Source organism: Chlorocebus sabaeus, chromosome 17 (genome assembly GCF_047675955.1).
Source record: "Chlorocebus sabaeus isolate Y175 chromosome 17, mChlSab1.0.hap1, whole genome shotgun sequence".
NCBI classification, from domain to species: domain Eukaryota; kingdom Metazoa; phylum Chordata; class Mammalia; order Primates; family Cercopithecidae; genus Chlorocebus; species Chlorocebus sabaeus.
This window is the reverse complement of record NC_132920.1, coordinates 9661485-9676655: the sequence shown is the minus strand read 5'-3', so window position 1 is coordinate 9676655 and position 15171 is coordinate 9661485. Positions and strand designations below refer to the sequence as shown.

General features: G+C 36.9%; 1 protein-coding gene across 1 annotated transcript in view; it reads left to right on the top strand.

Moving 5' to 3' along the window:
* LOC103222193 (uncharacterized) overlaps positions 1 to 15171 on the top strand; it is a 202110-nt gene that overhangs the window by 175507 nt on the left and 11432 nt on the right. The window contains exons 14-16 of the mRNA XM_073006213.1: positions 5879 to 5943; positions 8228 to 8443; positions 10808 to 11060. Of these exons, the coding sequence (XP_072862314.1) occupies positions 5879 to 5943; positions 8228 to 8443; positions 10808 to 11060 (534 nt within the window). The remainder of the gene's footprint in view (positions 1 to 5878; positions 5944 to 8227; positions 8444 to 10807; positions 11061 to 15171) is intronic.

The window sequence follows — 15171 nt, the reverse complement described above, 5'->3', positions numbered from 1 at the left end:
AAAACAAAGTTGTGAAGTTTTTCTTTTCATCAGGTTTTCTAAAAGTTGAAAGAATGGGTAACAATTTTATCCAGAACATTTTGGCAAAAGTATATGTACAGATACCTATGTAAAAAGATACACATTTCACAAAAATACTTGAAGACGAAAACAGTAAAAGATTTGAGCATTTTAACAATTTTGTTAAAAAGTGAAACTGATGTCATTTATAATTAATGTGTTAATATTTATCTAATATCAACACATGATTATAGTATTGTCATAACTTATTTTTGATTAATGCTCCTTCTTTCCAAATAAGTGCCTCCTTATCTCGACATATTTTACCTCATTTTCTTTTAAGCATGGTGCCACAATGAACTTGCCCAAAGAGGGTCATACCAGCCACATCACATAATGATATCTGGTTGTACCTTTCTTCAGAAGCCATTTAGAAAATCCTAATGGTGGCTTTCAAATTTCTTAGGTACCAAGCACATACATTGGCATGGGCTGTATGAATGTTGAAATAGTAGATTATAGGAATAGGCAGAAGCAGTTCATAGTTTTGACTGAAGCCATTTAGAAACCCACTTATTCTAAAAATGTATTCATTTAGTACCTGTTCATTTTCAAGCACCTGCAATGCAGGAGGCATGGTGCTAGCACCTGGGAACACAGCGGTGAGCAAGACAGACAGTTCCTGCCTTCACAGAGCAGAGTCACTACATCATGAATATCAGTTTGCATTTTAACCGAGTTCTGGGTATATGTGAGTGGGTCGTATACATCCTTCCTGCCATCCCTAACAACCCCCATGTAGTCAAACATGGCATGAGTTGTGGAAATGCACAGGTTTTGGCATCAGACGAAAATCAGGTTTAAATCTAGGTTCTGGTCTTGATCTGTCTCTTAATAGCTGTACGATGTAAAGCAAGTAAATGGAACTTTCTTAGTTGTTTCCTCCTCTGTAAAATGAGTACAGTACCATGTGTCCTCCAAACTGGCCCTGTAAATTAGATATATTTATGAAAAGCTCCCAGTGCATAGTGTATTCAATGCATAATAGCTGCTAATATTACATCAGTAGTATTGTCTATGTCAAATACTCTCTCTCAACTTAAAAACTCTTATTCATAAACTTTTTTGGAGAAGTGAGTGGAGGCACGTTCTTTCCTGATTAAGTGGATTTGCAGCCATCAGGCAGCATATGGAAAAAGAATCGCTTCAATGGGTGCTGGAGTGTCAGTTGCTTCAGCAATACAGTAAATTCCATGAGAAGAGAAAATGTGTAACGTACTAGTCACGAACATTTTTATAATTTTTTAAAGTTTCAGGTCATTTTCACACCATTCTGATTGCTTCTTGTTATCACGTGTATGGCTTCGAATTTATATTTCCAGTCCTGACATCTCTTGAACTCCACTTCCATAAGGAAAACTGACAATTGGGAAAATTCTCTGGGATATACCACTGCCATTTTCTATAAGAAGGTCAATATGAGCTTATCTTTTTCCTCATCTTCTCCACTCCCGGACCAACGATTTTTTTCTAATGTGTCCTCTATTCAGCCACCATTGGGTAAGCTACCTGAACCAGAAACTTTGGAACCCTTTCTGAATCTTTTCTTTCAGCCCTCATATTCAGTTTCCACATCCTGTCCATAGTAGTCGGAATTCTCTGGAGTACACTCTCTTATCTCTGTTCTTCTACCACTTGAATTCTCTTTTCTTCAAAAATGCGGCTGTTCATGTTTGGGAATATTAGGCGTTAAATTGTATTCTCTGCCCCCCCCCATATATACATATAGAGAGAGACATATAACATACATATATATGTTGAAGTCCTAACTTACATTATCTCAGAATGTGACCTTATTTGGAAATAGAGTCATTGCGAATGTAAGTTAAGATGAGGTCATACTGGAGTAGGGTGGGCCTTTTATCCAATATGGCTGCTGCTCTTATGCGTAAGGTCACAGACATACAGAGGAAGACAGTCATGTGAAGACTGAAGTAGAAACTAGTGGTATGCTGCTATAAGCCAAGGAGCGCTGGGGGCTACCAGAAGCTGGAGGAAGCAAGGAAGAATCCTCTCCAAGATGCTTTGAAGGGACCATCGCCCTACCAGCATTTTGATTTAAGACTTCTAGCCTCCAGAAATGTAAAATAATAAATTTCTGTTGTTTGAAGTCACTCATATTGTGGTTACAGCAGCCCTAGGAAACTAACATGGGGACAAAAGACTTCTTCCTTGTCTGAGACTTCCATTCTCATTTCAGGAAGCTTAGTGTCTCAGCCAACTTTCATGTTACTGTGACAACAAGGAACACCCACAACCACATGTCTGGAGACTCCAGAGTTCCACCCCTGGTCGGGCATTACTGATAAACATTGATGTAGGTCACCATGCTTTCCGTCCTTTAGTATGGACCCTCCCAAACCTTTATTCATTCTGCAATCAGAGCAATGTTTCAAAAATGCAAGCATAACATTCCCCCCATCCCCAAGGGAAGAAAAATACAGTCTGCTGATGGTGTTGGGACAATGTCCAAACTCCTTTATATGGCATAAACTGGCCAGGTCTCTTCCCAGTAGTTCATATCTACCTCTCCAGTTTCACATTCTGGAAACATCTTCTCCTACTTGGACTTTCACCAGCCAGTTCCATTTGTTTTCAGTTTTGGAGACAGGATTTTTCTTCTGAAAACTGCATAGTGTTGGAATGCCTTTCCAATTTTCCTACCCATTTGTCTAATTCCTCTTTACCTTGTAAAGCTCATAAGAGAAGTCACCTCTGGCTAAGTTAGAGATAGGTCTATTCTATATGTTTCTTCATAGTATTTAGTACAACACTAAAGCACTTATCACTGGATTTTAGCTCTGTGTTTTATTTTTCTACACTCATTTGTCTCTACAAATGGATGGAAAATTCTGTGGGTGAGTGGGCGTGTTATTCAATGGTGGGAATCGAATGGTGGGAATCCAGAGCTCATCTATATTAGCAATCTATTGCTGCTGGAACAAATGAATACCAACTTGTGACTTAAAGCAATGCACGTTTGTTATTTTACAGTTCTGGAGGTCGGAAGTCTGCAATGTGTCTCACTGGGCTAAAGTCAAGGTGTCAGCAGGACTGCCTTCTTTCTGGAGGCTCCAGAGGAGTTTCCTTGTCTTTTCCAGCCTCTAGAGTCTGTCTTCAGGCCTCGGATCATCTCCAGGTTCAAAGACTACTGTTTCCACCATCCTTCTCATGTTACCCTTTTACTGGGTCTTTCTTGTGTTTTCATTCTGTCTCTTCTGCTTCCTTCTTCCTTTTTTTTTTTTTTTTTTTAAAAGAACCCTTGTGATTAGATTGGGCTTGACTAAATCATCCAGAATTCTTTTCATATTTTAAGCCCAGCAGTTAGCAACTTTAACTCCATCTGCTACTTAATTTCCCTTTGCCATATAATTTTGCATAATCACAGATTCCAGGAATTAAGGCATAGAATATTTGGGGGCCATTATTCTGCCAACTGCACTATGATAAAGCCTAATATACTATATTGATTTAACAATAATCTGTTGAATAAGTTATACCCAATTCAACCAGCTTCTACAAAGGAAGAAATGCTTTTTTTTTTTTTTTTTTTTTTTTTTTTTTCTTACCTAGGTTCTAGGTAAAGATGCTCACTTTCAATCAGCCTAGAGTTTCTTGGTCGTTGGGTTTCTTGCTAAAGTGATTCAGTAGCTGACTGATGAAGAGTCCTCACAAAAAAGCAGGTGACACTAGTTTAAAAGTTCTTTGTTACCAGTAATGTTACTTAGGCAAATGACTTATCTTATTTAGGCTTTAATTCAGCCTCTGGAGAAGGGAATGCTGAGGGAATATAATAACACCTTCTCCAACCATGAAATGATATGATATATCAATGTTTCTTTGATATCTTCATGATAATGACTCCCTGAAAAGGTGACTATTAAGTCTTAGAAAGCCTCAGAAGTCACTGAGGATATCCATGCTCAAAAACTTGCTGATGAGAGGGATATGGTGGAAAAGAAATTAGGAAGTACCTAAATAAAAGAATTACTTATAGATGATTATAATGAAAAAAGCACCATACTTTTTAAAAAATAGTACAACCAGAGTGTGTTTGGTTATGCCAAAAGAAAGGAATATGGAAATTTTTAGTGCCATCTATTGGTAGTGATTTTTAAATAAGAATTATTATGCATAATTGATGAGTGAATGACTCTTTGTTTTTTCCAAATTCCTAAGGATTCTTGTTAACTATAGAACAGAGTAGTTTAAGAATGCATTCTCTTTTTTATGCATTCTCTTCTTTTTTTTCCAAAGCAATTTTGGTCTTTTATTATGATTACGTGGATGGATCATAGAAATCTTGTTTGATTTCAGGTCTTTATTAGGACTGGGCATGGAAGGTGGATATATGTGTGTCATTTGAAATGTGGCTAAAGTTCAGAGAAATAGGTTTCATTTAATAGCTGAATAGTGGATGACCTCACCATTCTTCTCACCCTCTGGCAGCTCACCCCGTGAGCAATAGAGGAGATGTCCGCATGAACTGAGAAGTAGCTGCTGGCCTCAATGTGATTTTGCAGTGATCTGTGTGCTCTGTGGCTTCCTTCATAACCAACAAATCAATTCCCACTATGCGTATTACACACCCCAGTGGCAGAGGCCATTTATTATCCTTTTGATGGTCATACTCTTTGTACATAACCAAGAAAGATTACAGAGGAAGGAAAAGAACAGTTGCAATATGGATGAAGATATTCCACAATGGCACTGCATTTTATCATGTAAGCCTTGCATGCCTATAAGGATACAAAAGATGCTCTTTTTCAAGACAATTTTGAAACATGGAAGCAAAATTCTTTTTAATGAAAAATGTTCCAAGAATGAGAAGCGAAGAGAAAGTTGTAGAGATAATACTACAACAGTTCTAAATTCTGTACATTTAGATTTCAAGGGCAAATTTAAAACGATTAAAAGACTGTCATATTTTGTTTTTGTATGGGCATTGTTAATAACACTATATTTGCCTAGTTTTGCTCAATTAGCTTTTGATGTAGTCTTTTATTTGGCATCATTCAGTATCAACTGATTCCTTTATTAATTTCTAATTTGCAGTATATAAATTTCTAAACTCTTAATGATCAATTCAGGGATTTTCCTGACTCTTTGAATCCACATGTATCTAATAATAGTTACCATTATTAGATAAATCAAAAAACAAACATTGACTTGTGGTGACTAGGTATAAAATAACTGAATATTTTGAATTCGATGTAAGTGGTTCCTAATGAAATTTTAGTGTTATTTGTCCTAAATCAAAAGTCTGGTTAAAAAAAAAAAAGCACATATATCTGAATGTGAGTAGGAAACATTTTTATAGTAAAACTAATGGTAAAAGAATGACTTTATAGTGGGTTCTGTGCATACACACTTAAACTGCTTAGTCATTTATGTCAATGGATATGAAAAGAACAGTGGAAATTTCCAAAGGTCAAAGAAGCTACTGTCTTTTCTGTTTTGCATCATTTGAGACTTTCCAGAGTTTTTTTTTGTTTTTTTTTCAAACAACACAATGCCAAATCTGCATTTGATTTTCCCTTCCCTTTGAAGAGGCAAAACAATGACAGAATAATTAACTGAGGAGGAGATCATGTACAGGGTATTCTGCTTTAGCAGTGTGGAAAGTTCTGCATTTCATTTCACATGATGGTAAATGGAGTGAGGTATTTTGGAATCCCTTCTATAACAGAGTTAGCCCCTGACTACATTACTGTATATAAACCAAACCTTCTTGGGGTCTGTTTCCTGTTTAACTGTTCCTCATTTGTGTAATTGAAAAGAATGCTCAATGAAAAGACTGCATCTTGCTTTCCATTAGGTGACGGTCTACACCTTCATGGAGAAACACACACAAGAACAAAAAAAAGGAATTGTCAATATCAGGTTCGGTGCCTCACTAGTTCTGTGCAGACCAAAAGACTGTAATCGTGGTCTGCAATGCTAAGAGGGAATAGTAGATTGTCTTTTACTTGTTGTTTTTTCTTTCTTTCTTTTTTCCCCACTCTTGTTTTCAATGATTTATCTTCTCTTCCCATGTTATGTCATCATATTTGATCTTCAGAGAGCAATGAGCATTTATATGTAACATCTTTTGAATATGTCCATGAATTCCATTTCTTTGCTGTCCCCAGCACTGCTCTGACTTGCTGTGGTTCATCATTAAGTCACTGAACTGCTTAGTCTGTTACTAGTTTCTCCTTTGGTAACATGTTTATTATTAGGACTATTTTTCATGGAGGAATTTACTATCTCATTCTGGAAAACCTTTCTAGAATAAAATTAGGCAGGCTTATCCAGGAATTTAGAGACTAGTTATTATAAAGATCAATTACTGGTTTAATAAAACACATGGTATATACCCATGTGATTTACTGCCTTAATTAAATAAATATTTGCATATCCATATATATATATCTTCAAAAATAAAAGGAATTATATCATTATTTAGTTAGGTTTTCTACATTTCTTGGGCTCAATGGAAGCCCAGACTAGTTCGAAGTAGCGCTGGGAAAAATTAGGAGAAAGAAAGAGAAGCAACAGATTAAGTGTTCATTGTTTTGTGAATGTACCACAGTGATAATATGGTTCAAATTGTTTTATATCTGTTAACCTACTCATCATGCTGACCCTGAGATATGGGTGCTATTACAAGCTTCTTTGTCCATGTGAGCCAACTAAGGCATAGAGAAGAATTATATATAGGCTGTCAGTTCCCAGAGATTTTAGTCACAACACTGTGATAACTCTACTGTGTACTACCTCCACAAATTATTTGGACTGAGTGGAAAATACTTTCTGATTGTTCAGTTATTTTCAGATGGGATCTTCATCTTTTCTCTTGCAAAAACTGTAATTTTAGAAACTTTGACATCTCTCGTCCTTAATGCCAAATATCGAGAGGAGATCAGAGCTAAATCAGAATACTTTGTATGAGATCCTTTTATATTTTATTTCAGCCAAAAATATCAGTATTGTGTTATGTAATGAAAAAGTTCTTAAGCTTTGAATTTGTATTCATAGATTTTTAGTGGCATACTGATAATTTCAATTTTTAAAATGAAAATTGGTCTTTAACAAGTTACATGCAAATAATTTAATCTCCATGTAGAGAGAGAATTGTGGGTGAGATAAGCAGGAATATATTTTAGATTTTAAAAATAAAAATACATTTACCATTTACAATAATTTATTTCACATTTATTTTTAAAAACTGTTCAATTATGGTAAAATCCACATAACATAAAACTTACCATCTTGGCCACTTTTAAGTTACAGTTCAGTGGTATTTTCCCGTTGTTGTGCAACAAATCTCCTGAGTATTTTTATCTTGAAAAACTGAAATTCTATACTGTTAGCAACTGCTCATTTCCCCTCTCCCCCACGCCTGCCAACCACCGTTCTACTTTCTGTTTCTATGATTTTGACTATTTCAGATACCTCTTCATGTAAGTGAAATCATAAGTATGTGTTCTTTTGTGACTGGCTTATCTTTCTTAGCACGATGTCCTCAAGGTTCATCCATGTTGTAGTATGTGTCAGAATTTCCTTCTTTGTTAAAGGTGAATAATATCCCATTGTTTATATTATATACACCACACTTTGTTTATCCATTCATCGACCAATGGACATTTATATTGTTTCCACATCTTGCCTATTGTGAATAATTCTGTTATAATCATGGGTACACAAATATCACTTCTGGACCCTACTTTCAATTCTTTTGGATATATATCCAAAGGTGGAATTGCTGAATCATATAATTCTATTTTTAATTTTTTGAGGACATACCATACTGTTTTCCATAGCAGTTGAACCTTTTTACTTTCCTGCTAATACTACACAAAGGTTTTAATTTCTTCACATCCTTGCAAACACTTATTATTGTGTATGTGTGTGTGTGTTTATAGTAGGCATTTTAACCGATGTGGGGTGGCATCTCATTGTGGTCTTGATTTGCATTTCCCTAATTCATGTTACTTTGTGTTCTCCTATAATGTGAGCAATCCACTATAGCTAAAAGGAACATAAATACTTTTGAGTCCAATTATTTATTTAGAAATAATTTTGATCAATTTTCCTTTCACAGTGTTTCACTGTTATTCTCAAAATATCTTACTTTTGGTTGTGCTTTAAGCACAGATTTTATCTACTGTTTCTTTGTTTGCAGCTGTTCTTCAGTTGCTGACAGTAGATCTGGAGACTTCTTCAAGCATCTCCATTTTGTGCTGGTATCAGTGTCTTCAGAACTTCAGTTATCTCAATGGCAAAGCCAGGGCTTCTGGTACATTATCCTGCTGATGGTTTCTCTCTGGTTCCTGAGGCTCTACCTGCATTACCTGGGCCAGTGGCTTTTCCTCCAGGCCATTTCAACTCCTGTTACAAAGTGAGTGCTTTCCTCTGAAAGTCAAAGGAATGTATTTTCATCTTGATAGGACAAATGAAAGTACAAAACACCTCTCTCATCCATTTACCGTACAACCTAAAATGCAGAGATTATTTGAAAAGACAAAAATGTCTTTATCTAAGAGCAAGAACTTCTTTTACAGTTATAGTCTCACCTTGTGGGCCTGTATATATAAGTACATAACTGGTACATCAATATTTATTTTAAATTTAGCAGATTCAAATATGTTCTAATATCTGAGCAGGTTCCAAAAAGGAATTTAGCAACAATGTTTTATTCTATTTTGATTTTATCATAGTGACTTAGGCTGAAGGTATTTTAGAAGTGATGTAAGTGTGATTTATCACCTATTCACAGAGAAGCAAAGATTGCTGCTTCTGCAAAATGATTGAATTCAAACAATTACCAAACTCAAGCCCAGGCAGCTTTCTGGGCCATTATCCTCTGGAAAAGGATGAAATTTTAAAGGTTATCTCTTTATAAACATGATTCCAAAGACACTGTAGATAGACACACAGATAGATACCAATACGAGTAAAATTCATTTTCTCAAATGTAGATGGTACAGATAAAAATAAAGTTGTGTGTATATTTTCAATTAAGAAGAGTGCAAAGAACTTTAAGACTTTATGAAAATAATATATATGTATATTTGTATTTATACATACATATACAGTTATTCTTTGAAAATTAAATCATAAAGGTCCGAATATATTACGGAATATGCAAATGTGTATATACTAAACTGCATTTTCAAGGAGGAATTTTTATATGGATAGTCTCTTTGTTCCCCCTTTCTTTCTTTCTTTTTCCTTTTTTTAAGGTTTCCAAAGCAGGAAAAACAAATGTTATATGCTTGGCCTAGTTGTTGTTTGCTTTTCACTTGTTTATTCTTCAATAGGAAAGGAAGCCCTATCTTTATTAGTTGTTAATAAAATGAGACTGCAAAATGTATCTTGACAGCCCCATTGAACCAATTTCTTAAGCAACGGAGGACCTAAGACACAAAGGATATTTTCTGGTTATTGTCTCAGTCTGCAGGCTTGAGTTATACAGTAGCTCTGTGCCACATCTTAGCTGTGAGCCGTAGCAATAAAATTACCAACAATGCGCATGTCTTCCACTCTCGCTCTGTGTCAGATACTATGCTAAGATATTTACGTACATGGCCGGGCATGGTGGCTCATGCCTGTAATCCCAGCACTTTGGGAGGCCAAGGCGGGCGGATCATGAGGTCAGGAGATCGAGACCATCTTGGCTAACATGGTGAAACCCCATCTCTCCTAAAAATACAAAAAAAAAAAAAAAAAAAAAAAATTAGCCGGGTGTGGTGGCGGGCACCTGTAGTCCCAGATACTTGGGAGGCTGAGGCAGGAGAATGGCGTGAACCCAGGAGGCACAGCTTGCAGTGAGCCAAGATTGCGCTACTGCACTCCAGCCTGGGCGACATAGTGAGACTCTGTTTTTAAAAAAAGAGAAAGAACAAAGAAATGTACGTACATTACTTTATTTGTTATTCACACAAGAACAAAGCATAAAACTTTCTTTGAAGCACAAGTCAAGGAGTGGGTAAAACAACTCCTTTTAGTAGATGGCAGATAAATAGAATGCACAGGCAGGATTAACTATGAAGCAGCTTTACATAGGCTGAAATTCAGGGGAGAGAAAACTTCAAGTGAAATAAAGTCTCGCTGCACAGAAAGACAGTGGCAAAGCCTGGGTCGAGGATGCTTGAATGACTGGGTTCAGATTGGATCTAATCGTTGGGTTAGGTCCTTCAACTGCATCTGGTTGACTCTTTTAGAACAACAAAGGAGTATGATATTTTGGTTGTTAGTAGTGACAGTGTCATTTTTGTTGTATCTGGGAATCTGCTTACAAGAATCATGAGTAAAATTAATCAGTTATGCTGAAACTCTAAAGGAGCATTAGATTTACATCTAGTTCTCATTTCTGTTAAAGATTGACACAGTAGAAAGTTCACTGGTATATTTCACATTTTAAATAACCTACTAAAATGTACTGTGTGAACTGCAGAAATGCTCTTAGTTTTTAGAATGCTCTGTTCAGTGGCTCAAATTGACATACTTTCTATGGAGGCACAGGACACTTAAAACAACAATAAACACGGTAGAGTTTACCTTTTCCTGGAAAGTAACATGTTGAGGGGCTGGGAAAAGATGAAAACTTCTAACAATAACTTGGGGGTACTACTAAGCGTCCAGTCTTCTGTATTTAAGAAAAAGAAAACAAAACACAGAGTTCTTTAAATTGATTTGTACACTTGGTATTTTGTACGGTTCCTCTTGTTTGCCCTTATACGATTGCCTTCTTTTCCCACAGATTCCATTTTTCTCTTCACACCGTTGAGCTTCGCTACCCAACTTCCTCACTTCACATTGGAGAAGAGCTTCCTGTGGTTGTGATGGGGCCTTTAACGCTGAATGCAATCCTACTTCTTTTGGTTTTGATCAGATGGGGCTGTCAGCTACTGTTTGCCTCCTGCCCTGATGTCTTGTCAAAGTTAATCATTACCATGGGACTATGGACAGTTCTAGACCCATTGGCAGTGTTTATAGTGGATACTCTCCTGGGGGTAAGTCAAATGAAATAATCAGGATATGAGTCCTTGACATAGAATTTAGCTTTAGTCCATGAATCATTTGACATGGAAAGTTTCAATCATAATGAACAATCAGTATTCATCTTAAATCGAAATTAAGTTTCTTCTGATAAAAAAGTCATGCATGTCTAATATAATCAATTTAAGTGTAATTTTAACTCTCATAAATAAACACTTGAAAAATAAGCCAGAAGTCATGTTGAAGATCAAATCCCAGCTAGCTGTCACATTTGTAACCTTATTACAAAGAAGCTTTATTTTTGTTATGTTCTTTTGGTAACTTTTTTCAGGTAACTTTTTTAATATTAAGAATTTTAATAGGCAAATTGTGCAAAAAGGTAACTGCACAGTAGTTCCTTGAATTGGTTAGGTTATTTATTGACTATGATGTAGTACTTCTGCAATAAATACAGTCAAGAATGAAAGCTTTTTAAACATTTCTAAGTAATAAATGTATTTTAAAAATTACCACATAGGCATTTATTTAGACTTTTGTGATGATATTGAAGTGACATGGTGCATTTTCACCCTAAAATATATATTTCTAGGATTACATAATTATGAATGATGTATTAAGGTACATAATGACACGTAAATAATGGTAATAATAATTCTAATATTTGAAGAGTGCTCTTGTATTTTTCAAGCATCTTCACACAATGTCTTTGATTACATATTTATGACAATCCTGTAAGTTGATGGGGCAAGTATTCTTCTCACCTTACAGCTGGGAGAAACCAGATGCAGAATTACATGACTTATCTGAGGCCATATAGCCAGTTCACACTGCACCCACGACTAGGACCCAGATTTCTGAATTCTGAGGATGATGTTCCTTCCATCATGTTAAAATCTCTACTTCAAGCTTTCAGGCAATATAGTGCTTTGTGAAATCAAATGTCTGTTATCCCTGATGACAATTTTTTGATTACCCCCAAATATTTAATTTACCAATGAATTTGGGGGCTATAATTTGAGGCGAAAATGATGTGGCTCTTAGTGTAAATTTATTACCATATCCAAATCTATTGCTTTGAATTCGCAAGGTGTGGAATTTCCTAGAGAGTGCTACTGAAACGTACTGATTCTCAAACCTTATTCTGTATCAGAATCTATTGCAGGCTATGGTAAAAACAGATTGCTGGGCCCCATCCCCAGAGTTCTTTCTCTGGTGGGTCTGAAGGAGAGCTCAAGAACTTGCATTTCTAACAAATTTACAGATGACAGTGATGCTGTTGGTCAGGGACCACAGTTTGAGGACCACGGACATTATGGATGCATAGGAAAGCTCTGATGAGCCGACTAAGAAGATCTAAGAATAGCAACATAGGTTGGAAGATGCAAGCTCCTGCATAGGCAGGGCCCAACTGGGCATCCTTTCCTAGGCAAGGCTCAATGGGGGATCATCCTTTCCTATCCTGCCTACTTGCCGTGACCCCAACCTGCAATTTAGCAACTTTATTGAAGCTCCATTTAAATTGCCAAATGCTTTAGATTAAATCATCAAAGCAAAATTAAAGATACTGGCAAACAGTGGGGTAATTCAAGCCAAGAAACACTTTACCATGGAGTCATCACATTTTTAAGCAATTTCAATAGGCAAAAGAAGAGACATCTGAATTTTAACTAAATTTCTGTACTGTAGACCTGGCCATAAAATATCATTCCAAGCAAGGGAGCATATAGATACTATAAATTAATCAATATGATCAAATATTTATTTATAAAATTATCTTAATGTACGAAATAATATTCCACATTTGGTATATTTCTCCTTTTAACAAGAAAAAGGAAAGTTTCATAACTGGAATGTATGTGTTTGGATTATATTCACCATACCAAGCAAATCATAGAGATGAGTGTTTTGATGGACTCTACTTGTTAACTGTGTTTGAAATTGACTCTTTTGTCAACAAAATGCTTTCAGAAAATTTGCATCCATGAAGATATCTCCCACTTTGGGTGCTATAGTAGACAGCTAAGGTCAGCAGAGCCTGTCACCATTTTTCGCACTGTGTCTCAGGCCCTAGCATGCTATTTCTCTGCCTGAGCCCTAATCTGGATAAAAAGTAGAGGAAAGATTTGCTTTCAAGTTCCCTGGGGATCTTATTAAAATGCACATTCCTGTTCTCACTTATATGTGGGAGATAAATAATGAGTATACATGAACATAAACAGTGGAATAATAGACATCAGAGACTTAAAAAGGTGGGAGGATGGAGGGTGGAAGGGGCGTGAGGGATGGGAAATTGGCATGAGGGATGAGAAATTACCTAATGGGTGCAGTGTATACTAGTTGGGTGATGGTTACATGAAAAGTCCCAGACTTCACCACTGCACAACATATTCATGTAACAAATCTGCACTTACAGCCTCTAAATCTATAAAAATAAAAAATATTTTAAAAAATAAAACAAAATGCACATTCTGAGTTAGCAGGTAGAGCCTAAGATTCTTCATTACTGATAGACCCCTAGATGGTGCCAATGATGCTAGTTCCATGGACACACTGTGAGTAACAAGGTGCTACATACTTTGCTGAGAAGGCCTTTCCTTTCATTTTCCTGCTTGCTAGGCTGGGCTTTCGCTCACTGGGGATAGCTGGACTGCTCTTCACAAGACTGGAGTTCTCGAAGCTTTAAGTGCACTAATGTCTCGTTGATTTCATGTGAGAATTCTGACTGCTTACTCCTGAGTGGAAATGACCTCTGCCAGAAATGCCCAGAACCTGCCGACAAGTGTGATTGTTGACTCTAACTATGTAGACCATTTAACATTATTAAAATTAACTAAAACAGTGCCCCTCAAGCCCACTGGTATATCTAGTTTCTAGTCCCACTGTTAGGGATTAGCGAAAGAATCATGTGCCAAGGAACGCTCCTCAGTTCTTGAAGGACAGACCACTGTGTGAAGCCTCCATGCCTTTGAGCACCTTGACAACATGGCAGAAGAGGGAGCCTTTTGAGTTAGAAGTGGCTGTGTTTCCTACCCCATCTCTAAACTTTTTTCACCCTGCTGATTAGCATATTCTGATTCTCCAGCTGGATAACATACATTCCTACCTCTCGTATTCTCCAGGATAATAAGGTGACTGTGGCATCGAGGATTGATGAGCAGGAGACGTAGAGAGGAATGCTGTCTGCATTCTGGGAGGACCAACTTCCAATTTCTCCCAGAGTCCTAATGTGCATATTGAGTAGACAGGGTGCTGGGGCTCAGCCTACAGCCACATCACGCGTGAAGCCATTTGGGGAGGATGAGCAGCTGTCCCTGTGGTCCTCTGAGATCTGCTCAGAAGGATGTCTGCAGCAATCTTGGAAGGACTTTTCTTGTTTCAGTTAGTTCCCTCAGGCAGATAAATAGGAGACCAGACCACTGTATCCAAGGCAGCTGATAAAATGAGCAGAACTTAATTTACTCTGGACCTCCGATGTAATCTATAGGAAAGTAACCTCCAGCGTGGCCATCTCAGAACCAGTTGATAGATCTGGAACCTGACAAAGGCTGCCTTGGATTCCAGTAGCTGTATAGAGCACCCTTCTCTCTCTCTCCACTTGGAAAAAAAAAAAAAAAGCTAAATTGTTTTCCAAATTTGCACAAATTATTGGGCAGTTTGAATCCATCATGTTTTATTGCAGATGACATCTAATTTTGTTATCTTTTAAAAACCTCTAAAGCTGTCTGTAATCCACAGATAGCATTAAAACCCTTTGGGAACCTGTAAAAATGCGCTTGGATGTGGCCACATACTGAAGCTCCAGAAGTATTGATTTAAATCTATGGTTCTCAAAGTGTGGTCCCTGGACCAACAGCATTAACATCACCTGAGAACTTAACAGAAATGCAAAATCTCAGGCCCTGCACAAAATTCACTGAGCTAGAAACATTGGGAAGGGGCCCATCAATATGTATATTAACAAACCTTCCAGGTGATTCTGATGATCTTTAATTCTTGAAAACTACTGTTCCACAAGGATTGCAGTTATCATAGGTTGAATGTCACTTGGGAGACTCAGGTTGCCTGAGTTCATACCTCCAGATCCTTCTGCACTTCTTTTTAGCGGACGAAGCTGAGTATCTTCTG